The sequence below is a fragment of the Dunckerocampus dactyliophorus genome, chromosome 10, assembly GCF_027744805.1.
Source record: "Dunckerocampus dactyliophorus isolate RoL2022-P2 chromosome 10, RoL_Ddac_1.1, whole genome shotgun sequence".
Taxonomy (NCBI): domain Eukaryota; kingdom Metazoa; phylum Chordata; class Actinopteri; order Syngnathiformes; family Syngnathidae; genus Dunckerocampus; species Dunckerocampus dactyliophorus.
In genome coordinates this window covers 10,100,814-10,126,582 of record NC_072828.1, presented here as the reverse complement: position 1 = coordinate 10,126,582, position 25,769 = coordinate 10,100,814, and the positions used below count along the sequence as shown (strand labels likewise).

The 25,769-nt window shown below is 41.3% G+C and overlaps 2 protein-coding genes across 4 annotated transcripts; one reads left to right on the top strand and one right to left on the bottom strand.

Annotated features, from left to right (window-relative positions):
• Positions 1-47: 47 nt before the first annotated feature.
• Positions 48-6,510, bottom strand: plpp6 (phospholipid phosphatase 6). The gene is made up of 2 exons (XM_054789010.1): positions 5,884-6,510; positions 48-1,475 (listed from the first exon to the last, which is right to left on the bottom strand). Exons 1-2 carry the CDS (start codon positions 6,341-6,343, stop codon positions 1,108-1,110), a joined length of 828 nt encoding a protein of 275 aa, XP_054644985.1. The 5' UTR covers positions 6,344-6,510; the 3' UTR covers positions 48-1,107.
• A 508-nt stretch (positions 6,511-7,018) lies between these two features.
• prdx6 (peroxiredoxin 6) lies at positions 7,019-24,921 on the top strand. 3 transcript variants are annotated; one of them, XM_054789013.1, is made up of 6 exons: positions 7,025-7,240; positions 16,121-16,166; positions 17,044-17,200; positions 18,032-18,172; positions 18,265-18,411; positions 24,694-24,921. In XM_054789013.1, the coding sequence occupies exons 1-6, from the start codon at positions 7,189-7,191 to the stop codon at positions 24,817-24,819; spliced, it is 669 nt and encodes a 222-aa protein (XP_054644988.1). In that variant the 5' UTR covers positions 7,025-7,188; the 3' UTR covers positions 24,820-24,921. The 3 variants fall into 3 exon arrangements, with proteins under 3 accessions (XP_054644989.1, XP_054644988.1, XP_054644986.1); XM_054789011.1 differs by lacking the exon at positions 7,025-7,240 and adding an exon at positions 14,554-15,512; XM_054789014.1 differs by lacking the exon at positions 16,121-16,166 and having other exon boundaries at positions 7,019-7,240.
• Positions 24,922-25,769: the final 848 nt, after the last annotated feature.

The window sequence follows — 25,769 nt, the reverse complement described above, 5'->3', positions numbered from 1 at the left end:
ACAATCCTGTTACATAACTAAGACCGGAATCAAATTTCTGTCACGCATGCACACAAACGACTAAAAATGTAAGTGTACGGTAAGTGAAACATACATTGAATTTTGAACTGAATAAGACTTAAGTAAGCTTACCTTCAGCTGCATAGCTTGAATTGTTAAATCAATACAAAAAAGACGACATCAAGCAAAGGTTAATGAACTAGTGCGTGTGTGTGTGTGTGTGTGTGTGTGTGCGTGTTCAAACAAAAGCATTGCTCAAACTGAACCACCTTTTGGAAAAGCTACACAAGCAAAATATGGACTCAAATAAGAAAAACATTATACAGTAGTTTTATGTTAAATGATGTAAAACACCCTTTTTTTCCTATCCCAAATCATGTGCATGGGATTGTAAATGTTCCTCAGTGGAATGTAGGGGTGTCCAAACTTTTTCCAGCGAGGGCCATTCACTGAAAAATGAAAGTGGTCAAGGGCCACTTTGACATTTTAGCAGCCCAGAGCACTTTGATCTAACAAACGAGGTACCAATATCTGAGCCCAGGGTCATATAACGCGGACCCAAAAATGAACAGATATGAACGTCTGCCATGGAGCCCCCCCCCCGCATGTGGCCACAGGGACCCAAAATAAGGTGCTGAAAAATGGGCTGGATCAAATTTTGGTACCATATAAAACTGAATTCACATGAAAAGTTACATCTTACTAAGCACTCTGAATGACTCCTGCCAGACAAATTGTCCACTGTTTAAGGGTCGCGAGACCCCCCAAAAAGGGTCCAAAATATGACCTGGAACATTGTAATTACCAGATGAAACCGATGTGAGAGCCAGCACAAGGCCGCCCAGATAGTCAAGGTCAAAGGTGAAAACACGACATGCATTCTTGTCCCCTATTGACGAAATGCTGTTTATATGCTGATAACAATTATTTACAGGATGTGCTGCTGACTGTGAATGGAGAGTTCTGCTGGAATGAACCACAATATGAACAACTCCATAATTACATGGATTGGAATGCACAGTCCTCACAGAGATAATAAAAACAGTGTAGCTGTTACTCATATGTAATAATAATAATATAATAGTAGTCTTTCAGTGTGCTAGCTAGCTATGCAAAGTGTCCCAGCAGCCCTTGCAGGCTTTGAGGCGAGAGCCACAGCATCTCCACCAGGTTGTACTGGCAGTAGCCCATCCAGAAGCCGAAGGCCACGTCGGTCACGTTGTGTCGGCCCAGCATGATGCGGCTCAGCCCAACCGTGGCCACCCACAGCAGGACGAGGACTCTCAGTGGGGCGGCGAGCACCAAGTGCGCCAGCAGGAAGCGGCCACACATGGAGGCGCGTGTGGCGTGGCCTGAGGGGAACGAGTAGCGGTCCACAGAGAAGGTGGCAAACATGTCCATACGGTTGTGGGCGGGCCTGCGCCGCCGCACCGTCGCCTTGACAACGCCGACCAGGACCAGGTCCAAAAGCAGACCTGGATGCAGGAGGTGCAAAGAAGACTGATCACCACTGCGATACACAGATGTGGAGTAACTATTTACCAAAAATGTACATTGCGGGAACTGTCCTGGCAAAGTTACAGGAGCAGGTTTCTCAATAGTTCAGCTTCGGCAGAGGTCTTTGCCTCTTCAAAGCTTTGTGAAAATCAGTCGAGTCATTGTTACATAATCGTACCAGGACACATTAACTAACACAGACTTTTAGTTCTCATTTTTGTTTAGTTTGGCCACAGCGGAGGTCTGTGCACTACCAAAATGTACCGGTTTCTTCCACACACAGCAGAGTGAGACAGACCTCCGTGTCAAAATACAAGAGAACAGCGCAAATCCAGTTTAAATATCGATATGAATAATATGTTTGTTTTTTATATTGTGCTTAAAAGAAATGTCTGTCTATATATATATATATATATATATATATATATATATATATATATATATATGGAAAAAAAATTTCAGTTGAACAGTCATTTTAAAATATTATAGAACATATTGGAAGTGGAACCTATATATTTAAAATAAAACAAAAAATAACTGGATTATTTCAAAATAAATAAATACAATGCAGTTGTTAATGTAGTCTACACATAATCATTAAATAAAAGCTAAATGCAAATAAATGCAATCACTGACACACACAATCACTGAAAAAATGCCAAAAAACATAAATTATTGAAAAAAAACGTAATTATTATTTCATAGCATGGTGAATGTGGAAGTCACAACTTGTCCACATGTGTTTTGGAGTTGTTGGATTATGTATTCGCTGCGTTTTGATTAATTCGCTTGCATCATCAAGTTTCACTTCCACTTCCGGGTCATGTGATTGCTGTTAGCAATTGTTGCTAAGTGGTTGCTGCTTGTTGTTCAGTGGAGAGTAAATGGTATACACCACTTATCCTTGCCCCCTGTCTTGTTCTGAATCACATCAATATGTCGACCGACAACAATGACAACAGCGCAGCCGTATCGGTGGAATGACAACACGTGTGCCTTCATCGAGTTCTGCCACCTAGCGCTACTATGCATGCATACAAAGAGATACTTGTTGTAAATGGAGTAAATCTTCTAAATGTGCATCCCTTTGAAGGAATCTTCCACGTGAGTACAATGTTTTCACTAAATAATGCTATACTAGTGTATTTTGTCATTTACTTTACATTTTACGCTGCAATATGTGGCGTCAATACATACGTGTACATTAAATAGCTTCAAAGCCATGCAAAATTAGGGGTGGGAGAAATAATCGATCCTTAGATGCATCGCAATGCGGACATTGACGATTATTAATCGATTCATAAATGTCAATAATCGATGCTGACGCAACAAAAAAATACAAAACAAAAAAACGGAAAGCGGAAGTGCCGCCCGGACAGTTTATGGTGGTGCACCTAATTGTAATGGGCACCACACACGGGAGGCGACAAACGACTTGTCATTGGCGAAAACTCATCGCCAACGCGTAGCGAAGCCTGCACACGAGCGGCGACGAGTGGCTGTGACCAGCTACACTGGTGAGTGACGTGTTCACATCCAGAGCGAATTGTACGAATCTCCCACGGTTTTCAATGGCTGTCGGATGTGGAGGGAATTTGGGGGGTGTCAAAGTACTTCAGAGGAGGAAAAGCGTCTGCTGTTGATCGAGTACTGTTGCTTGTACCGGATCTTGCAGGTACTGAAGATAAACTTACATACACCGCTGCTTTTTTCTTTATATCGCTATATTCCTTTTTTTTTTTTTTTCAGAAATGCCAAATAGCTCCGGGAAATTAATCTGTTTCATGATTATTTTAATTGTGGATCATTACAAATATGCTTTGTTTTAGTAGTACACAGTGAGTAAAAAGAAATGATATATAGAAAAAAATTATGCTCGAAAAGAATTGACAAGCTATTGATCACAAAGAAAGTTGCATCGATAATCATCACAAGCCTCTGAATTCTAATCGCATCGAATCGTACACACTAAATCCACACTCTACGGAATGCAAAACTCTACAAGGCACATGCCGCTTGATAATAATGAGGCAGATAACGTCGCTGTTATCAAAGCCAGAACTGTGAGGAAATAACACAGGACGTGACAAAGTATTTCCACACAGTGGTCGTGCTGGACCTCCACTTGGACGGTATGATGGACTATTTTAGTTGTTTTGAAACAGTGACTTTTTCATACCCTGGTAGCTTTGCTTCTTCCTACTCCTTTTTGGACATGCAAAATTGTGAATTGTACTATGTGATGTGCTACTGTTTGACTCATATGCATGTTCAGGATGAATTAAAACCATGAACCATGATAATAAGCCTAATAGTGCTGTACAACTTTTATCCGCAGTCCGCAGTGCCCTCTACTGGTCAACATTATTATTATTTTTTCCCCCCTTTTTTTTCCCTTTTTTTCCTCTACTGGTCAACATTCAAACTGGATGCCAACCTGTCTATAGAGGCCACCTGTCTATAGCGGCCACTTTTGCAGACTCCCTCTAGTGGCCGCTATAGACAAGTTTGACTGTATTTGTTGATGCACCGCTCTGAAAAAAAAAACAAGTCCTGCAGGCTTGTACAGTTCAAAATACCCTTTTATTTGCCCATTTCTGCTCAATATTTGTTCCCGCTTCTGGCTTCACATCAGCTGCCACGCCGCTGTGTTTCCTCAAACTACAGTGTGGTGCGAGGGTCAAACAGGACGTGCGCATGTTAATCGTGGGCCAACAAAAAAATTAGCGCTGTTAAAGGAAACTTCAGTTAACGCGTTATTAACTTTGACAGCCCTGTTAGAAATACAAATTACCTTTCTTCTGTTGCTTCCTTTTGTCATTTTTTTTTTTCTATATGTGAGGGGCCCACAGCAACACCCACTGCTTGTTAAGAGCATCAAGTGCTTTCATGTCAGTCAACAAAAAGACCAGAAAAAGGCACAAGATGCCGCTTGTCGCTTTTTGAACAAGAGAACCTGAGGGGTCTAAAGCAGTGGTTCTTAACCTAGTTAGATCGAACCCGAGGGGTTCGGCGGAGCCTCCGCCACGGAGGTTAAGACACACCAGATCCATTAAGTCAATTGGTGATGAATTGACACTGGCTGCAGATAATCACATTACATTGCTTGCCTTGTTCAATCACTGCTGCGAAGAATTTAGCGCACTCGTGGTGTGTTCCATTTGTACTTGGAAGTCGGAATTTCCGAGTTCCTAGCGGGAACACCCGACTGAAACGCCCCTCTGAAGTCGGAATGTTCAACTTGGAAGTCAGAGCATCCACACCACCTCTGAGTTAACAATCAATGATGGCTGCCTCGTGTGTAAACGGTAAATAATCAATAAATAATTTATAAAAAATATTGCTATAGTGTGAAGTTTTTTTGACTTGGCATTTGGAACGCTTTTAACTCAGAGATCACGTCACTCTCACTCCGACTTCCCAGTTCCGAGTACAAATGAAATGCACCATCAAGTAGTCAACGTGTGACTGATGTGGTAGCACGTCGTGTGATTTCCTTCTTAATATTTGAATCCATACTATGTTGAGCAAAATAAGAAAGTGGTCGGACAAACATGTACAGCAGGGGTCACCAACGTTTTTTCTTGTGAGAGCTACTTTTAGAAAATGAAAATGGCCACGAGCTACTCATTTTTGTAGAAATGATTATCATACCTTATTTCAACCCAAACAGATCAAATATGCTTGTTTTACCAAAACATTCACAAAATGCTGGTATCCACAACTCACATTTTATGTTTCAGAATACTTTTCTTTCTAGTGTTCTCACATTATTAACTGAAAACCTGAATGAAAAGCAGGCTTGCGGGCACCTCATGTGGTCGTGGGGGGCTACCTGGTGCCCGCGGGCACCACGTTGGTGACCCCTGATGTACAGCATTCACATGAATCACGGACCGTGATGGGAGTCAGCGTCCTGTCTCTGTCATTTTGTGCACCAGTAAACAAACATATACCTATGTCTTGAATTTGAAAAAAATATATATTTTATTTTTCACTAAAGAAGGGTTCAGTGAATGGGCATATGAAATTGATGGGGTTCGGTACCTCCAACAAGGTTAAGAACCACTGGTCTAAAGACTTGCATGCGCTACCAAAATGTACTGGTCAGTGGTCCATGCGCCATCCCCACCACAAAGTTTTGTGGGAATGAGTTGAGGAGTTTTTCTGTAATCTTGCTAGAAAACACAGATAAACATAAGACATTTGTTAATTTTTATAAAGTTTGGTCTTGGTCTGTGCTTCACTCCTCCACAAAGTTTTGTGGAAATTAGTTGAGTAATTCACACGTAAACAAACTTTTTCCAATAGGTTGCAGACAGTTTGGCCCTGGCGGAGGTCTGCACTCAGCAATCTAAGTACATGATAAGGAACAGCCGTTCTTACCAAAGAGGAGGTTGAGCATGACCTCCTGCCCGGCTGCACTGTCGCTCTTGTAGAGGCAGTAGGCGGTGCCAGCCAGCCAAGGGATGCCGTGACCCGTCACCTCGATAAGCTTCATCAACGGTCGCACACTCCCCCAAGACGAGTCCTCCCAGGCGCACACCCCCAGCCGCTTGGAGAGCCACAGGTCAATGGCGAGCAACGAGCTAAGGGCCACGCGGAAGAGTGACGGGTTGAGACGGATGCCGTCCTCCTCCGACGGCCCATGTCCGCTCGCTGAGCCGGTGGAGGAGCTGGAGCCCCGGCGGCGTGTGGGGCTCTCCGAGGCTCGCAGCCGCGCGGTGGCCGAATCTGAGCTTAGCGGTTTGGTCAGCGACTTGAACTCGTAGCGGCCATTGGTGCCACCGAGCACCGGGCTCCCTCCGCCTCCGCGACCGGAGTGTTTGGCCTTAGGTGAAGACATTTTGTGTGGTAATATAGGTGCCGTGAGATAGCACCGCAGTGGGGGCGTTTCCGCAGTATTGTGCTGCCTGTCGCCGCTTTATGTCGTCAACTGGACGGTAGAGTATTCCAATCACGTACTGAACCCACTGGACGCCATATTTGTTTTCTCCTATTATTGCAAAGACTCATGGGAAATTGAGTTTTTAAACCAAAAGCAACCGCAGAATAATGTATTATTATATTAAACGAAATAAACAATTAAAATGTAAACAAAAGTACTAAAATTTTGAAAAACAATGTGAAATAGCTGCATTAACCTGTGTATTTATTTAATTTAATTTATATGTATATAATTGTGGCACAAAATCCTGACCCAACAATGTTTCAAAAGAGAAAACATGCCATTATAAACGTGGAAATGTGTCCTGGTCTGTGATACCTGTGATATATTAACTGGTTAGCATAATATACATGACAAGCTACACTATTTTAATAGTATTAAAACATTTAAAATAACACAGCACACACAGTATACTATCTGGAAAATATGTGTACAGTATTTAGTATTTTTGTATCAAGATGTTTTACACTAAATAGCGTACTTCCTGATCTTTCACACTGTATTGCGCCGTTGCAAAAGAAAAAAAAACCCTCCATGCTTATCTCTCATTGGTCGATAAGTTTCATGAGTCAATCCCTCTTCCGGGTTTGCACATATGGCGTTGCTACCTAGCATAGAGTAAGGACTGCCGCTCACCTTGATCCTCCTAAAGCCGCAGTTCGGTTTTCTTTCTCCCGCCTGGACCTACCAAGAAGACCCACTCATGCCTGGAATTCTGCTGGGTGATCAGTTCCCCAACTTTGATGCCGATACCACGGTCGGCAGGATTAACTTCTACGACTTCCTGGGCGACTCGTACGTGCATGTTCACTTTCTGTTTGACTCAGTGTAGCACAAGCTTCGATCTGCGCAACAAAAAATGATAATTTTTACGATTAAAAACTAGTATCAATTCTTACTGTTTTTTCACACACGCTGACCTTGATCACATTGTCTGGCATGCTGGCCTCCATTGTAGCCTAAATAATATGCTTTCTGTACAATTGTCAAATTACAATACAACACACAAAGTACAATACAACACTGAACTTCATCTGCATACAATATGCATTTATCATAGCTTTATGCTGACTGTAAAGGTAGATTTAAACAAGTATTCTGTTCTGCTAGGCTATTATTTCACGTTTTTTAAATTTCAGTATAAAAGAATATTATTCGTGTTGTCCTTCCTCTCCAACCAGGACAAGGCTTACATTGTGTGCTTGCCCTCCAAAACTGTCACGCATTGAGGTTCCCAGGCTGTGTGTGGGTGTGGGTGTGGGTGTGGGTGTGGGTGTGGGTGTGTGGCCGCCTGGAATCTTGAAGGTTTACAGGCATGCCAATGTGCACATAAGAATCAGGAGCATTTACTTCTTTCCTTTACCATGTGAATCATGTTGGAAGCATGTGATGCAGTAAAATTCATGAGGCGGCAAACTCATGTGACGCCATAAGATCAGTAATTCCAATTGTTACATTCCTTGCACAGAGTACAAAATGCACTTTAAAGAAATCACTAAATTGGTTCATTTTGACAGTAGTTTTAGTCAGTTTTTTTGGACTGTAATGTCTTAGTTTTATTCCCAAGTTAATCATCTAAATAGATTTAGTTTTAGTTTACTACTACATCATTTCAGTTAACTAAAATGACCAGTTTTGTCAACCAGGTCCCAAGGAAGCTAAAATAGCTGTGATTGGATATACGGTTGAAAGGTGAGGTTGGCATGCACTGTGTGAATACACACAAACATTTTTTTTCTCACTATCTGAAATTAAATCAGACTAAAGTTCTCCTGTTTTAGGTCAGCAAGGATTACCAAAATCATCTTTACTTTCTAAATACTGCAATTATGAGCGAGAGATCATTTTAAGAGACTTTCTTCAAAGTCAAAAGTCCATATACACAAAGATGACTGTCTTTAAACAATGTGAGAATGCCCACATGCCATGGCTTTGGGAGCTTCTTTGAGTTAGTTGGAGGCACATCTTTGCATGTATCTTAAGGCCACACCTCAAACACACTGTTTCCTTGTATGACATTATGGGAAAACCAAAGAAATCAGCCAAGATACCAATAAAAGAATTTTGGAAGTCTGGTTCATCCGTGCCTGTTCCAGATGCTTGAAAGTGCCATCGAGTGTTCAAACAATTATCCCCAAGTATACACAACATGGGAATGTCCAGCCATCATACAGCTCAGCAAGGGGACAGGTTCTGTGTTCCAGAGATGAACATATTTTGGTCCGAAATGTTCAAATCAATCCAGAACCAAAGCTAAAGACCTTGAGAAGATGATGGCGAAGCTTATAAGAGTGTGTCATTATCCACAGTCAAAGGAGTCTTGTCCTGACAAGGGCTAAAAGGCCAATATACCAAGAAGCCATTAATCCAAAACGGAGATAAAAAGATTAGTTTGTAAAGATAGACAGTGATAAAGACACTTATTTTTGGAGACTTGTCCTGTGGTCTGATGAAGATAAATTGCAACTGCTTGGCCATGATGATCATTGCTACATTTGGAGGAAAAAGGAGCACACTTGTAAACCTGAGAACACCATCCCAACTGAAGCTGAAGTATGGTGGTGGAGGCATAATGTTGTGGGGCTGTTATGCTGCAGGAGGAACTGGTGCAGTTGATGAAATAATGAAGAATGAGAACTATGTGGAAATATTAAAGCAATGTCTTCAGCCATCAGCCAGGAATTTGAAGTTGGTCACAAAGGGGTCTTCCAAATGGACTAAGAACCCCTAAGCATACCATCGAAATAGTCATAAAGTGGTTTAAAGACAAAAGTCAGTGCTTTGGAGTGACATCACAAAGCCCTGATCTCAAGCCCATAGAAAAATTGTGGGGCGTGCGAGCAAGGTGGCAAACAAAACTGACTCAGCTACACCAGGAGTAACGGGCCACAATTCTAGCGAACTGAGATGCTTGGGGAAGGACACACAAAACACTTTACCCAAGTCATGCGCTTTAAAGGCAATGCTACCAAATACTAAGGAAATACGTCAACTGACTGAAGAAAGTTCTAAAATATTCTGTCGAAATTGCAGCGTTTGGCGATTAGAAATAATTTAGGTAATCCTAACTGACCTAAAACATGCAAGTTTGAGTTTGGTTCAGATAGTGTACGGTGAGATATGTTGCAAACCCCTGACCACAACAACTAGCCAGTCACCACGGATTACATTTCAACAATTAAAGATATGAACTTCATAGTAAATGGTGTTCATTTCGTGCTTTAACGTTCAGGGGACGTGCTGTAATGAATAAAAAACATACTCCGGTGGTGGTCACTGCTCTAACCATACCAGAAGAACAATCCATTCTGCGCATGTGAGGCCTACATCACTTCACTGACTCATTGTTTTTGACAGAGCTTCTGTGACTTCACTTGCCGTGATTTATATATTTCTATTTTTTTACATTTATGAACATAAATGGCATTCATTTAGACATAACAAATGAACTACAAAATTATAGTCATGGAAAACATGATTAGATCACCTTTTGTTTCTCCAGATTTTTTCATTAGAATGCCTGGTACAAATAAAGATACCTTTTGTTAAGACAAATATGACGACAAAAATAGTTCATAAAAGTTTTAATTTTTTGGCAGTACAATGCCATAGCTCAGGGGTGGCCATTACGTCGATCGCGAGCTACCAGTAGATCTCCAGGGTAGTTTGGGTCGGTCTCGTAAACGTCACTTTGTAGTTGTTATATGACAGTCAGCTGACATTAAGCTCTGCTCCTGATTCGCGCTTGCTCCCCGCAGCGTTTCAAGCTACACATGAAGATGCAGCTTTCATCTTTATTATTGTGATTATGGATGAACTAACTCAGCGGTAAGATGTCTATATAACTAAAGTTATCTGTTCACTTGTAGCGGCTAGGTACGCAGAAAAAAGTGTATTGTTGACTGGCGTCATGAACTCCACCACAGAAATCAGTGTTTTCTACACGTTGGCTTCTTAAACTATTATTTCATGATGAAATTAAAAATGTGCCCATTGGTGAAACCTTTTCAATATGTTGCCTTGACTTCGGCTGCATTGTCTTTTGCATCATCATTTTAAATTCTTGTATATCGCTAATGTTTGATAGCAAATGCTAACTGGATGTAATCCATGAACTGTGTGCCCTAATGAACCTTACATAGCTCATTTGACTGACATGTTACCAGTACTCAGGTTATGTACACAACTATTTAGGAGTTATGTGGAATTATCTTTATTTCCATATTGAAGTGAATTATGATAGCAACTACTTTGATTACTTGTCAACTTTGAAAATGTGAACGTGAAATACTAATCATTAATATTTACAATAGAATTTCAGAGTTTACTTGGTTACATTTTGTATATGTTTTATAGAAAGAGGTAGTGCGTGCACTCCTGATCTACATGTATAATGTACATAAATACGTACTCACATATATTGTTTAAATAAATATAGTAAATATATATACTCGTCATTTTAAAAGTAGCTTGCAGGCTAAAAAAGTGTGATCACCCCTGCCATAGCTATTGACATAAGAACTTGATTTTGGTTATCAGGAAAAGCATGGTAATGGCTGGATATCAGCTCTTAACTTGAACTCTTTTGAGCTATTTTTCTTGTCATTACATGTGTCCCAAAAAAATGTACCTTTTAGTTGTGCCAGACATTGAAATGAACAGGAAACTGAAGAAACAAAGGCAGTCTAATCATTTTTACATGACTGTGAACACAATAAATATAAAACAAAAGTGATGTGATATTTGAGTGCAAAGATGGATTCGTTCATTTACCAGCTACAGTTTTATGCTAAACAGAAATCATCCCAACATGCTTTGCTAGCATGCTAACATTTTTGTGGTTCGTTTTTTCAGTGCCGAACCCCCCCCACAACCTAAAATTATTTATACAGCCAGGAAAGAGTCTTATAATTTCTCCACTTTGCACAAATTATTAAAATATTAAAACATATAAAATAAAACTGTTTCACTGTTTTTATGTGGAACAACTGACAGTTTGTGTGGATCTTGTGAATGATTGTGACTGAGCTAGGACTCAGTAATTAAAGTCTACACACGACGGCTTCATTGATTGAAAAAACGAAACTTTTTCCTGCATGAAGCTTCTACTTGAGTTGGTAATTTGGCCGCTATATGCAGTCAGATATTGACCAAGGGAGACAAAATGGGTGGCCGCTGGCCGCATTGGACAGGTGACTGCTATACACAGGGTCTATAACATGTAAATTTGCTGGGGGGGATTTTTCAGTGGCTGCTATAGGCAGGCGGCCGTTCTATAAAGGTGGCCGCTAAGACAGGTTTGACTGTAGTTAATTGTTATGTTTGGTGCTTGCTTAACAAATCAAGAACAGCGGTGTGCAATAGAGCCCGACCAATATGGGATATTTGGGGACAATATCAATATTAGCGACTGAAAAAAGCTGATATCCAATATATCAGCCAATATATGAAAAAAGAACATTGATATAGACAGATATACAGTATACTGTACATGAACAGAATATCTTATAATACCCTAAATATGATTCAACACAAAGAAGCAAAAGTTGAATTGGTAACACTGTCCACATAAGGACATGCCTCTTTGGGATTTACTTTTAGATGTTGCCACACATTTGTAGTGCTGGAGTCCTGGCTAACTTGCACACTGCAGATGTTACATCTAACGTAACGTCTGTTGAGTCTTTTGTGAAGCGGCAGCGTACCTTACTCTTCTCATCTGCCTGTGAAATGAAAATATATACATTTAGTGAATCTCGCTAATTAGCCTAGAATTTGATACTACAGTTGAACACTTGAATTGCTGAAAGTGATAATACTTACATTGGTGTGAATAAGTGTTTGCCCCCTTTCTGATTTTATTTTTGTTGTCACACACAAGTTTCAGATCATCAAAGAACTTATTAGTCAATTAGTCAATGACAACACAACTGAACACAAAACGCAGTTTTAAAATAAAACTTTTTTTTAAAGGAGAAAAAAAAAATTCAAACCGGCCATGTGTGAAGAAGTGATTCCCCAACAGTAAAATATGGTGGTGGTAGTGTGATGGTCTGAAGCGGTTTTGCTGCTTCAGGACTTGGAGGACTTGCTGCGATAAATGGAACCATCAATTCTGCTGTCTACCAAAAAATCCTGGAGGAGAACGTCCGGCCACTCCAGCAGGACAATGATCCAAAACACACCAGCAAGTCCACCTCTGAATGGCTAAAGAAAAACAAAATGAAGACTTTGGAGTGGCCTGGTCATAGTCCTGACCTGAATCCTACTGAGATGCTGGAAAACCCTCCAATGTGGCTGAATTACAACAATTCTGCAAAGACGAGTGAAACAAAATTCATCCACAGTGCTGTAAGAGACTCATTGCAAGTTATCGCAAATGCTTGATTGCAGTTGTTGCTGCTAAGGGTGGCCCAACTAGTAATTAGGTTTAGGGGGCAATCACTTTTTCACACAGGACCATGTAGGTTTGGATTTCATTTAAAAACTGTATTTTGTGTTAAGTTGTGTTGCCATTGACTGATATTTATAAACTTGATGAGCTGAAACATTTAAGTGGTACAAACATGGTAAAAATAAGAAATCAGGAAGTAGACAAACACTTTTTCACACCACTGTATATGCATGTACAACGTGAGCTGTTTTGAAACAAATTCATGATGTGTTTATAAAATGCTTATTCACAACATCTTACCAATATCAATTAGTCATTTTAGCTGTATTACTGTTTTGCAATTTGCAGTTGCTACTAAACTGTATACTTGAATTCTGAAATACTTTCCACTGATGTAGTTTGGTTGACACTAAATGCACTTGCTGAATTGCACAGTTTACTGATAAATCAATAAATGTGCTTTACAATTTGAAACAAGTGTATTTAATTATATGGGTTAATGTTTGTCTATTTGGCCTACAATAGAGATTTTAATTGTATTGCTGATGATGCAATCTAAACGTGTCTCGCAAAAGATAGACTGACAAGCTCCAACCCTGCTACGCATCGTCAATGTAATAAGTAGGGGTGTCACGAGACACTCATGACAGACGATACGCGATACATTGGGTTTGCAAGATGACATTTTAACATTTTTAAGAAAAGCACAATGGAAAAATATATAGCGATATATTGCAATCTACTAACTCTATTCTGCACTCTTGTGTAAGCTCGTGGCCCACCGAGACACTATTATTGACAAAAGGGTTCATTCCGTTCATGCCGTTGTTCTTTGGACCAAACGTGCCAAGGTGCTGAAAACAAAGCCAGAGTGAACTCTCTTCCTGCCTGTCTGGAGGCGAGATGCGAGGAAAACAGAGATTCATGCACATGGCGATATATTAAAGCCGGCAAAATGATCGAGTCAGTTTTCATTTATTGTGCCCACGAGACATTTTTTTCTGAATGAGAAATATTGTCATGTTTTTATTTTGAAGTACACCACACTTGAAGAACTTCCTTTATATGTAGTTAAGCAAGCCCGACACTTAGTATTTATCTAATTCACAGTATCCTTCCTTATGAACAAGACACCCGTTTTTCCTGTTTTCTATCTGAACCACTGACTAAAACTAGCTGGCTGTAGTGCCTTTGGAATGGTTTGCACTCAAGGAAAGAAACCCAATACTTTTTTTCTTTTAAGCCTCTGCAGCTAGTATTTGATTTTTTTTATTTAAATTTATCTGCAAAATGATGTTGTCAAGGAAGGTTCTCAAAATACTACATTTCTTGAAATAAAATAACAATTGGGCTTTCTTATGGCCTGTGCAAACCCTTGTGAAATGGTTGTTTTTCCATTATATGCCAAAGAATATATTGTAATATAGTTATCACTGGGGGTGTCAGGAGACACCCAACTCACGGGACGAGGCGATACACGATATCGGGTCAACGAGAACGAGACGAGATTTTAATATTAATTTGAAGAAAAGTACAATGAAAAAAACAAACTTTTTTTTATTTGACTTGACTGAGTCACAAAACAATGCCGGTCCATTTTAAAATGTTTATTGTTCCACAAATTGAAAACAATATTGTCAACATTTTTTGAGACCAAATAAACCACTAATGTCATAATGTAATAATAATATTATGCTATGTTTCCTTTAATACAGTATGTCATCTTGCGCTCTATAAAGTTATGGAATTGCCGTTTGACATGTATTTTCTCACAGGCAGACGTTTGCAGTATTTCTTGAAATGCTGGCTTTTCAACTTTATTAAAGAGGAGCATTTCTTTTGCGATGACTTTCTGGGAACACACCCCATTTTTGCTGTTCCGTTTGTATTTACTTTGCAGATCAAACATCTCTTGAGTGTTGACTGTCGTTTGTAGTGGCATTTGGTTTGGCAAGCACCACTTTTCCTTCTAATTTCTACTGTGTTGCCTTGCATTTTCCTTCACGAGGGTCCAGTCTTGCTGTGTGTATGCTAACGGCTTCACCTCTCCTCCCACATAGACGAAGCGACCATTTGACTGACAAGAGGTCTCTCTCTGTTCCAACACCGTTGTTCCTGTCTAGTTGCTGAACCAATGCACAAAGTGAAGCCTCTTCCTTCCTGTTGGAGGGCGAAACGAGGGAAACAGACACGCATGCACATGGCAATTTATGGAGGCCGGCAACATTTTTGAGTTCATTTTAATTTGTGATTAATTAATTTATTATTGCATCACAATATGGAATGTAGGCCATATTCCCCATGTCTAGTAAGTCTCTCATGTCGTCTCACATGATGATGATTGGATAAATGCCATTAACGGGGTGATGGTTATAACTTGTTACATCCATTTACTTGTGAAGGCCCACAACTACTGAGTTTTGACCACCACAGAAACAATTTGGTGCTACCTAATAAGAATTTATGTTTGCACGTTTATGCGGAGAACATTTACCTTGAAAGTGTCACTTTCATTAATATGACATGCACATTACTGCGACCCTAATGAGGAGAAGCGGCATAGAAGATGGATGGATGGATAGATGGATGGATGGATGGATGGGCATGCACATTAGATGATAACTTCATCTACCTCGTCCACCACAGTTAGACTGCAGCCCTGGGGGAAACACGGTATTACATGTCCACCTACTGAAAAAGCAAATGACACTGGGTGTCTTTTTCATATTTTTTATTTTGTAAAAAAAAACAATCAAATGTGTTAAAGGGATAGTTTGGATGTTTTGACATCAGAAATCGCTCAACGTTATACGTGTCCCCGCGCACTGTCACCTCTCCATTCTTGTGTATGTGATCTTCATCTGCGAGCGTCATCACATACACACGATTTTCATCCGCAAGCGTCTTCCATCATAATTTTTGAGGAGGCATTTTTATGACGCAAATGTATTACTCTTTTGAAGGCATATTGTTTTGAGAAGCCAAACTCTCTACTTAAATGACCCAGCAACTAAGCAGAACTACGTTCCTCGTCACGGAAATCCAACCAGAACTGGACTTGTGGGACTAAATGGGTGGGCAAGTCACTGTTGATATAGTCCACTGCTGATGGGGATGTCATACAACATCATGTCAAAAAATCCAAACTATCCCTTGAAGAAAAAATTGGACTTGTCAGCTTGTGTTGATAGCATGAACATTTCAACTTTTTCTCCTTACATGAATCCATTTTGCTCTTTATCCTCAATTTTTGTTTTTTTTTCTTGTAATTATGTTTTTAGAATGCACCCCAAGATGCATTTTGGATGCAGCTGCTTCAGATGCTCAGTGAGTTGAAATCTAACAAGATTTGCTAGACATGGCGGTGGTGCCTTTTTTGCCTTTTTTTTTTTTTTTTTTTTGAATGGGGTTTTTCATGAAAATGCACTAAACTATGTCAGAAGCATGTTTGGGGAAGGTCTTGCTGATGATTGCAGCGATTTAATACATCAGACTAACTCAAGGATATTGAAACGTTTTCCAGTGATAGTGATAGTGATAGTGAAAAATGAAAGGATGCAAGAGCCACTTTGATATTTTGTAGAGATATGCTAAGAAGTTAAATTTATTACTAAATTTATTACTAAAAAAAAATGCATCTCAGCTCTGTGATATAGGTGAAAAAGCGTATTAGTGTGAACTTGGGTCATTTATGCTATTTTTCCCCCCATTTTGCCGTTATTTTTTTAAAAATGTTTGAAATATTTCAAATTTAAATGTTCTTCTCATAATATTATGTTATACTCTATGATGTTATAATCTTTTGACATTATTCCCGTAATATTGTACAATATAATATTAAAACTTTTTCCGCAACCAAATTTTTAAAAAATTACAACTTTGTTGTATGTTTGTTTTTCATAAAATTACTTCAATTTTTTACTTTAATATTTCAACATTATGTTAATAAAATGTCATTTTTCCTCATAGTATTACAACATTATTATCGTAAAATTACTACTTTTTCATGTTAAATTACAGCTTTTCTCTTTAATATTGTCACTTTATTGTAAAATTACTGCAAATTTTTCCAAATTTTGCTGTTTTTAAGAAAATTGTTTTCACAGGCCAATTAAAAAAACAGCCGCGGGCCGCAATTTGCCCCCGGGCCACACTTTGGACACCCCTGAACTAACTTCTTACCTTCACCTCTCTCATCGGGCAGATGGGGCATCCTGTTCTCCCACCCGAAGGACTTCACACCCGTCTGCACAACTGAGCTGGCCTTCGCCGCCAGCATCAGCGACAAGTTCACCATGCGCAAAGTGAAAATGATCGCCTTATCTGTGGACAGTGTGGAGGATCACAACGTCTGGATCAAGGTGGAACACACACACACACTTGTAGGAGCATGTATAGAATAAAGTTTGCCGTGCCACGTTGGGTCAGGTCCCATAAAACGCTGCACTTGTGTTACATAACTTAAAAACACACACAATGGACCTGCAAATATTTAAACATTGTTTTGCTTGTTTTATAAAATGTTGATATTTGTTGATAATTGACCCTACAGTAATCTATTCCGATAATAAGTAACTTGCTGCAGTAAGAGTCTTACAAAATCCAAAGGTGTTCATCACTTAGGTTGGTGTTTTGTGTTGTTGCTTATGTAACTTCTCAGGTCACAGTGAATTTTCACACATTTTGGTGTTTTGCTTTTCCATCCATTTTCTATGGTTTAAGGTCGCGAGGGTGTGCTGGAGCCTATCCCAGCTGACTTTGCGAGAGGCGGGGCATACCCTGGACTGGTGGCCGTTGACACTCACATTCATACCTACGGACAATTTAGAGTCGACAATTAACCTAACGTACAAACTCCACACAGAGATGCCCAACGGTGATTCGAACACAGGTCTCCTGCCTGTGTGGCCAACATGCTAACCACTAGGGCACCGTGCGGCCCTGTGAAAGAGATCACATCAAAACATACAGAAAAAGTTGAATTGAAACAATTTATTGGATTAGATTTATTCATGAATTCACTGCGGTTATTACTTGTTATCAACAAACTTGTTTTTTTTGTTTTTTTTACCTCAAACCTTTTACCTTCTATTTATACAGATGACACTTTTTGGCTCCAGCAGACATGTAATCTATTTGTCTACCTGTATGTACAGTATGTATCTAAACACTCTGTCTGTGTGTCTTTATAGGACGTGATGGCATTGAACAACTCCTCTGCTGCTCTGCCCTTCCCCATCATTGCAGACAGCGGCAGGAAGTTGGCCACCTTGCTGGGCATGATGGATCCCGACGAGACGGACCGGGAAGGCAATCCGGTCACTGCTCGCTGTGTAAGACCAAACACCTTCATCGCTGTAGCCACATTAAATAATCATTTTAGAAACTCATAATAATAAGCGGATGATGTTCTGGCTTGGGTCAGGTGTTTGTGATCGGGCCTGATAAGAAACTGAAGCTGTCCTGCCTCTATCCTGCCACCACTGGGAGGAACTTCGACGAGCTGCTGCGAGTTATTGACTCCCTGCAGCTGACTGCGCAGAAGAAGGTGGCCACTCCTGTCCACTGGAGGGTACGCACGTTTTATGTAAAGTGGTGTGGAAACGCGTTTGCCCCTTTTCCTGATTTCTTATTTTTTTGGACGTTTACACACTTAAATGTTTGAGATAATGAAGCAAATTTAAATATTAGTCAATTAGAATTAGTCACATTCCAAAAACATGCGTGTTAGGTTAATTGGCGACTCTAAATTGTCCATAGGTATGAATGTGAGTGTGATTGGTTGTTTGTCTATATGTGCCCTGCGATTGGCTGGCGACCAGTCCAGGATGTACCTCACCTCTCGCCCAAAGTCAGCTGGGATAGGCTCCAAGATACCCCTGCGACCCTAATGAGGATAAGCGGCATAGAAAAGGTCTTCCGGGAGGAGCTCAGAGTAGAGCCGCCATGCTTCGCTCACTCATGACACTGAGCCGACAAGCCAAATAGATTTGTAATTTGCTCATAGAGCCCACGCCACAAGCCCGACTCCGACGAAGATCCACCAAATTAGGGGTGCCTAATTAATTAAGTGCGACCCAGGGGCCATCGGCAGACCGTGGCCAACTTGTCATTGCATCAACAGCAAAAATTGTAAAAATAGAGCAAAAGACACAATGAGAAAAAGATGAAACGGTAACACCAAAAACCAATAATAACACAAAGCTCTGTATTTAAATGCATAGATTTAAATATCTATAACTTTACTTTAAAAAACTTTCTACAAAATAAATCTATAAATTAATATGTAATAACATGTATATATAAACACACACACACACACACACACACACAGACACACACATATATATATATATATATATACACCATAAATAATATAAACACAATACTTGTTTATGCTCCCATTTTTTATGAGATGAATTCAAAGATCTAAAACTTTTTCCACATACACAATATCACCATTTCTCTCAAATATTGTTAATAATAATATTGTAATATTGCTAAATCTGTGATAGTGAGCACTGCTCCGTAGCTGAGATAATCCAACCCACCTCACAGGTGTGCCATATCAAGATGCTGATTAGACACCATGATGAGTGCACAGGTGTGCCTTAGACTGCCCACAATAAAAGGCGACTCTGAAACGTGCAGTTTTATCACACAGCACAATGCCACAGATGTCACAAAATTTGAGGGAGCGTGCAATTGGCATGCTGACAGCAGGAATGTCAACCAGAGCTGTTGCTTGTGTATTGAATGTTCATTTCTCTGCCATAAGCCATCTCCAAAGGCGTTTCAGAGAATTTGGCAGTACTTCCATCACCTCATGTTGCAGCAGGATAATGCACGGCCCCGTGTTGCAAGGATCTGTACACAATTCCTGGAAGCTGAAAACGTCTGTTCTTGCATGGCCAGCATACTCACCGGACATGTCACCCATTGAGCATGTTTGGGATGCTCTGGATCGGTGTATACTACAGCGTGTACCAGTCCCGCCGATATCAGCAACTCCACACCGCCATTGAAGAGGAGTGGACCAACATTCCACAGGCCATAATCGACAACCTGATCAACTCTTGGCAAAGGAGATGTGTTGCACTGCATGAGGCAAATGGTGGTCACACCAGATACTGACTGGTTTTCTGAGTCCCCAGACCCCCCACCCTCTAATAAAACAAAACATATTTCAGAGTGGCCTTTTATTGTGGGCAGTCTAAGGCACACCTGTGAGGTGGGATGGATTATCTCAGCAAAGGAGAAATGCTCACTATCACAGATTTAGACAGATTTGGGAACAATATTTGAGAGAAATGGTGATATTGTATATGGAAAAGGTTTTAGATCTTTGAGTTCATCTCATAAAAAATGGGAGCGAAAACAAAAGGGTTGCATTTATATTTTTGTTGAGTGTATATATATATGTGTGTGTGTGTGTGTGTATATGTATATATATATATATGATAGAAAGCCTATGATTCAATGCTGCATACATGGATCCTGGAATGTCTGAAGCTGTACAAGGTCAACACCACTCTAAGAGCCTTCGTTGCAAACTCAATGAGGCTGTGGCAGACCACCCTTGAGGCCAACTTCGAGCCAATTGCGCAAGTCTCCATCAAATGTGGCACATGCCAAGAAGATGCTCTGTCCCCGCTGCTGTTCTGCATAGGCCTGAACACACTTAGCCAATTAATCAACAAGATTATGCTAGGCTATGGATACCGACTTAAGAACGGGGCCATCGTCAGTCACCTCCTCTAAATGGATGACCTCAACCTGTACGCTAAGAGTGAGCGAGACATTGACTCACTGATCCACACCACCAGGATCTACAGCAGGGCAGAATGTCATTGGGACTGGAGAAATGTGGCCGAATGGTAACAAAGAGAGGGAAGGTAGTCCATACAGAGGGTGTTGCACTCCCAGAGAGCAGAAGTTGAGTTAGTAGATGTTAGTAGATGTTGAGGAGAGCTACAAGTACCTTGGGATACCACAGGCGAATGGTAACCATGAAGAGGCCACAAGGAAAGCTGCAACGGTCAAGTATCTGCAACATGTAAGGCAAGTCCTGAGAAGTCAGCTCAATGGGAAGAACAAGATCCGGGCAATTAACAGCTATGCCCTGCCAGTGATCAGATACACTGCTGGGATAATAAGCTGGCCAAAGGAGGAAGTTCAGACCGCAGATGTTAAAACACGGAAGCTGCTCACCATGCACGGAGGGTTCCACCCCAAATCCAGTATCCAGAGGCTATTCGCTAGGAGCAAAAAGGGAGGCCGAGGATTAGTGAGCATCAGGACCACTATCCAAGATGAAACATCCAAGCTCCACGAATACATCAGGAAGATGGCCCCAAGACATGAGGCACTTAGTGAATGTCTCAGGCAGTGGCAACTGGAAAAGAAGGAGTTGGAGGAACCATCATGGGAGGAAAAACCCCTGCATGGGATGTACCACCGACAGATAGCTGAAGTGGGCTAAGATCCTGTGGGACTTCCGAATACAGATGAGATAGTTGTGGCCAACCAAGCGGACATCATGATCATGGACAAGCAGCAGAGGACAGCCATTGTGATCGATGTAGCCATCCCCAGTGATGGCAATATCAGGGAAAAGGAACATGAGAAACTAGAGAAATACCAAGGGCTCAAGGAAGAGCTGGAGAGAGCCTGGAAGGTGAACGCAACAGTGGTGCCTGTGGTCATAGGAGCACTGGGGGCCGTGTCCCCCACACTGGAGAAGTGGCTCCAGCAGATACCTGGAGAAACATCAGACATCTCCGTCCAGAAGAGCGCAGTCCTAGGAACAGCTAAGATACGTATGCTCAGGACCCTCAAGCTCCTAGGCCTCTGGTAGAGGACCTGAGCTTGAGATGAACAGCCACCCCCCCTACCAGGGGAGATGGGGGGGTGGGTGAGGAAAGAGTTTATATTACACACACACAGATCTTGCGCAGGTTCACGGCCAATAGGTTGGTGACCACTGTCGTAGGGGGTACTTGAATAAAATGAAGCACAGTCAGAGGAGACACTCTGTGTGTGTGTGTATGAACAAATAAGTCCGTTTGATGATTATGTTGTGTTAATCTTGAAGATTCCATTTATATTGGTGTCCAAACCCCTCACTGTGAAAACCTGTCAATGTATGTGTCAGGATGAGCGAGTGAGGCAAAACGAGGCGTTATCATTGGTTGTATGTATTTTTGTAATTCGGATAGATTCAAGATTCAAGAGTTTTATTGTCATGTGCATGGTAAAACAGCAGTTATACCATGCAATGAAAATCTTATTCTGTTCATTCTCCCAAGAAAAGAAAGAAAACACAAGAAAGAATAAGAACATAAGAAACATAAACACATAAACATATATACCAATAAATTAAGCAACAACAACAGAAGAGACATTAATACAAGCAAATAATACAAATAAATAAATAAATAAATAAAGTGCTATGAGTGTGTGCGTGTGTTGCGTGCGGCGTGTGCGAGTGCTTCGTTGAGAAGCCTTATGGCCTGTGGGTAAAAGCTGTTTGCCAGCCTTGTGGTCCTGGACTTCAAACTCCTGTAGCGTCTGCCTGACGGTAGGAGTTTGAATAATGAGTGTTGTGGATGTGTGCTGTCCTTGATGAGGTTGTGTGTTCTTCGTAGGACTCTAGATTTATAAATGTCTTGCAGTGAGGGGAGGGCTGCCCCAACAATGTTCTGTGAGGTCTTGATCACCCGCTGGAGTGCCTTCCTATCACATGTTGTACAGTTACCGTACCAAACAGTGATGGAGGCGGTAAGGACACTTTCGATAGTGCATCTGTAGAAGCAACTCAGGATTGTGGTGGACATGCCAAATTTCCTCAGTCTTCTCAGGAAGTACAGTCTCCTTTGGGACTTCTTCATAATTTGTTGGGTTTTGTGAGACCAGGTGAGGTCCTCGCTGATGTGTGTGCCAAAGAACTTGAAGGTTTTCACCCTCTCCACCTCAGTCTCACCAATAAACAGGGGTCTATGCGGCTCCTTTTCCCTTGTTCTTGGGTCGATGATCATCTCTTTAGTCTTATCCGTATTGAAAAGGAGATTGTTATCACGACACCAAGCTATGAGGTCCGCCACCTCTCTTCTGTATGATGTTTCAACACCACCAGTGATCAGTCCGATGACTGTAGTGTCATCCGCAAATTTAATGATGCTGGTGTTGTTCTGGGAGGCCACGCAATCGTAGGTGAAGAGCGTGTAGAGGAGTGGACTCAGCACACACCCCTGTGGGGTCCCAGTGCTCACAATTCTTGAGCTGGATGTGCGGTTGTGGACTCTGACTGACTGGGGTCTGCCTGTGAGAAAGTAAAACACCCAGTTACAGAGGGAGGGAGACAGGCCAAGTGTGAGGAGCTTATTTGTGAGTTTGTGGGGGCAGACTGTATTAAAAGCAGAGCTATAGTCTATAAATAACATTCTGACGTATGTGTCCGGGCCCTGTAGGTGAGAAAGGGCTGTGTGGATGGCAGTGTTGACTGCATCATCCGTGGACCGGTTCTGGCGATATGCAAACTGTAGAGGGTCCACAGTTGCCGCCGGGATGCTCTTTTTGATGTGGGTCATGACGATCCTTTCAAAGCACTTCATAACAATAGGAGTGAGTGCTATAGGGCGATAGTCATTCAAGCAGGTCACGTTGCTCTTCTTGGGTACGGGCACTATGGTGGTGGACTTAAAGCAGGTCGGTACAGATGCTTGTGCAAGCGACAGGTTAAATATGTCAGCAAGCACATCAGCTAGCTCTGATGAGCAAACCCGAAGTGCACGTCCTGAGATGTTGTCTGGCCCTGCTGCTTTTCGTGGGTTTGTTTTGTTTAGAACCCTGCGCACATCAGCTGATGTCACCATGAGAGGTGAGTCCTGTGTGCTCCCCAGGTTCTGCCACCCTCTCTGCTCATCAGGAGTTTGGGTGTCAAAGTGGGCATAGAACTCATTCAGCTCATCTGGAAGTGTGGTTTGGCTGGACGTGGCTACGCTACTCTGCTGTCGATAGTCTGTGATGTGCTGGAGCCCCGCCCACATGCGCCGAGGGTCTGAGGTGGAATAGTAGCCCTCCAGCTTCTGTCTGTACTGTCTTTTGGCCTCCCGTATGGACCTCCTCAGGTCATATCTGGCCTTTTTGTAGTCATCAGCGGTGCCCATGACAAATGCAGTCGAACGAGCACGTAGCTTAGCCCTTACATCACAGTTCATCCACTGTTTTTGATTAGGGTATTTTCTGTAATACTTGGTGGTGGTAACAGTCTCTATGCATGTGCTAATGTAGCCAGTAACAGCAGACGTGTATTCATCCAAATCAACAGTACAATCTTCCCTCCCCGCTGCAGTTTTAAGCACATCCCAGTTTGTGCAGCCAAAGAAGTCCTGAAGTACTTGATCAGTTTCTTCATTCCACACTTTAACTGCTTTATGTTAAACTTTCCCTTTCAATTCGGTATCAAATTAATATGCAATATACTTGAATCATAGCGATTGCAAGTGGACAAAGGTGAAGCTCAAGTTCAACACATTCAAACGCAAGGATCCCAACGTCCGGCTGAAATAAAAGATGTGTAGGACAAATACTTACCTATTTATCAGTGCTTATGTATCAGAATTTGACCATGCAAAATACACATTTTTGAACACTTTCTGTAAAATAAATTAACCAATTAATTGTGTTAAGTGTGTAGGAGTAGAGGGTACATGGCTTCAGGTCAAATGTCTGAAGGGGTACGCGACTGTGTAAAGCATTTTGACAATAACCCATTGTGGCCGCCACAAATGTCAGTTAACTGCACTGGGTCATACTGCGCCTAATATAATGGTTCTTACTGTGTGTTTTTTAGCCTGGGGACAAAGTCATGGTCCTTCCAAACATTGCGGACGATGAAGTGACTAAGCTCTTCCCTAATGGCGTGAGCACTAAAGAGGTGCCTTCCAGGAAGAAATACCTGCGCTACACTCAACTCTGAAGACCAAAAAAAAATACATTCACGCACTACAAGGTCCATCAATGAAGCAGATTTAGTCATGGAAATAGTGTCTTCCCAAAATAAAAATAAAAAAGCGCTGAAGTTGTCTCCTGTCATTCCTCTGTCTGCCACTAGGTGTCGTCAAATAACCATACAGAGCCCAAATGTGATGCTTCCGTTGTAGTTTAAAGTGATGGCCACTTGGTGTCACTATTTAACATCCAGAAACAGCAGGCTGACGGTTGGTGCTGCTGTGGCAGGTTTTGATGGGGAAATCAAAAATGAAGAGGGCCAAGAAGACCACGCGACAGCGTCGGGGTTGTCCAAACTTCTTCCACCTGTATGCAGAAAATGAAGGATGCCACTCTGAATTCCATTAGATGCTAAAACCTGTCTAATACAGGTCAACATATGCTAAGCTACTGTAGTCGAACAAAATGTGTGCACTCCTGTACTTAGTTATTTAAGTGCATACAGTAAGTGTGGTCACTCTTGAGAAGTATCGCAAAATGCAGTGCGCTGTCAGTATCTGGATGTTGCAGTCAAAACGGAAATACTTATTTTCACTCTCGGCTTTCATATGGCCCACTTTTTGTATGATTCAATTGGTTAAAAAATTTTGCAGAAATTTTGTATTTCACTTAAAAAACTAGCCCGTTGGCCCTGTACTATATCGTCCTGTGAAATCAAGTGCCCAAACAAAGCACCCGATGTGTTGCTGACTCAGTCCATTTTTTGTTGTCACTGCTAAATAACCTGCCATGGGGCCAACGTAAGCTACGAGGAATACTTGAACTATCAATCTCACCATGTTGTACAGGACGTCCTCATCAACACCAAGTTCCATCCATTCGTCATTGTTTTCGGCATGTAAAACTATATTCTATGTAAAATGTGTTTTTGTTGATATTTTTGCATGTCTGGAACAGATGAATTGGATTTACATGATT

Excerpts from the sequence above, each read along its gene's own strand:
- prdx6 (XM_054789011.1), top strand. The coding sequence starts at position 15,455 with ATGATAACTTCATCTACCTCGTCCACCACAGTTAGACTGCAGCCCTGG. Across the intron at positions 16,167-17,043 it reads GCAGCTGCTTCAGATGCTCA|ATGGGGCATCCTGTTCTCCC; the intron begins GTGAGTTGAAAT and ends CTCATCGGGCAG. Across the intron at positions 18,173-18,264 it reads ATCCGGTCACTGCTCGCTGT|GTGTTTGTGATCGGGCCTGA; the intron begins GTAAGACCAAAC and ends GGCTTGGGTCAG.
- plpp6 (XM_054789010.1), bottom strand. The coding sequence starts at position 6,343 with ATGTCTTCACCTAAGGCCAAACACTCCGGTCGCGGAGGCGGAGGGAGC. Across the intron at positions 1,476-5,883 it reads CATGCTCAACCTCCTCTTTG|GTCTGCTTTTGGACCTGGTC; the intron begins GTAAGAACGGCT and ends TCCTGCATCCAG.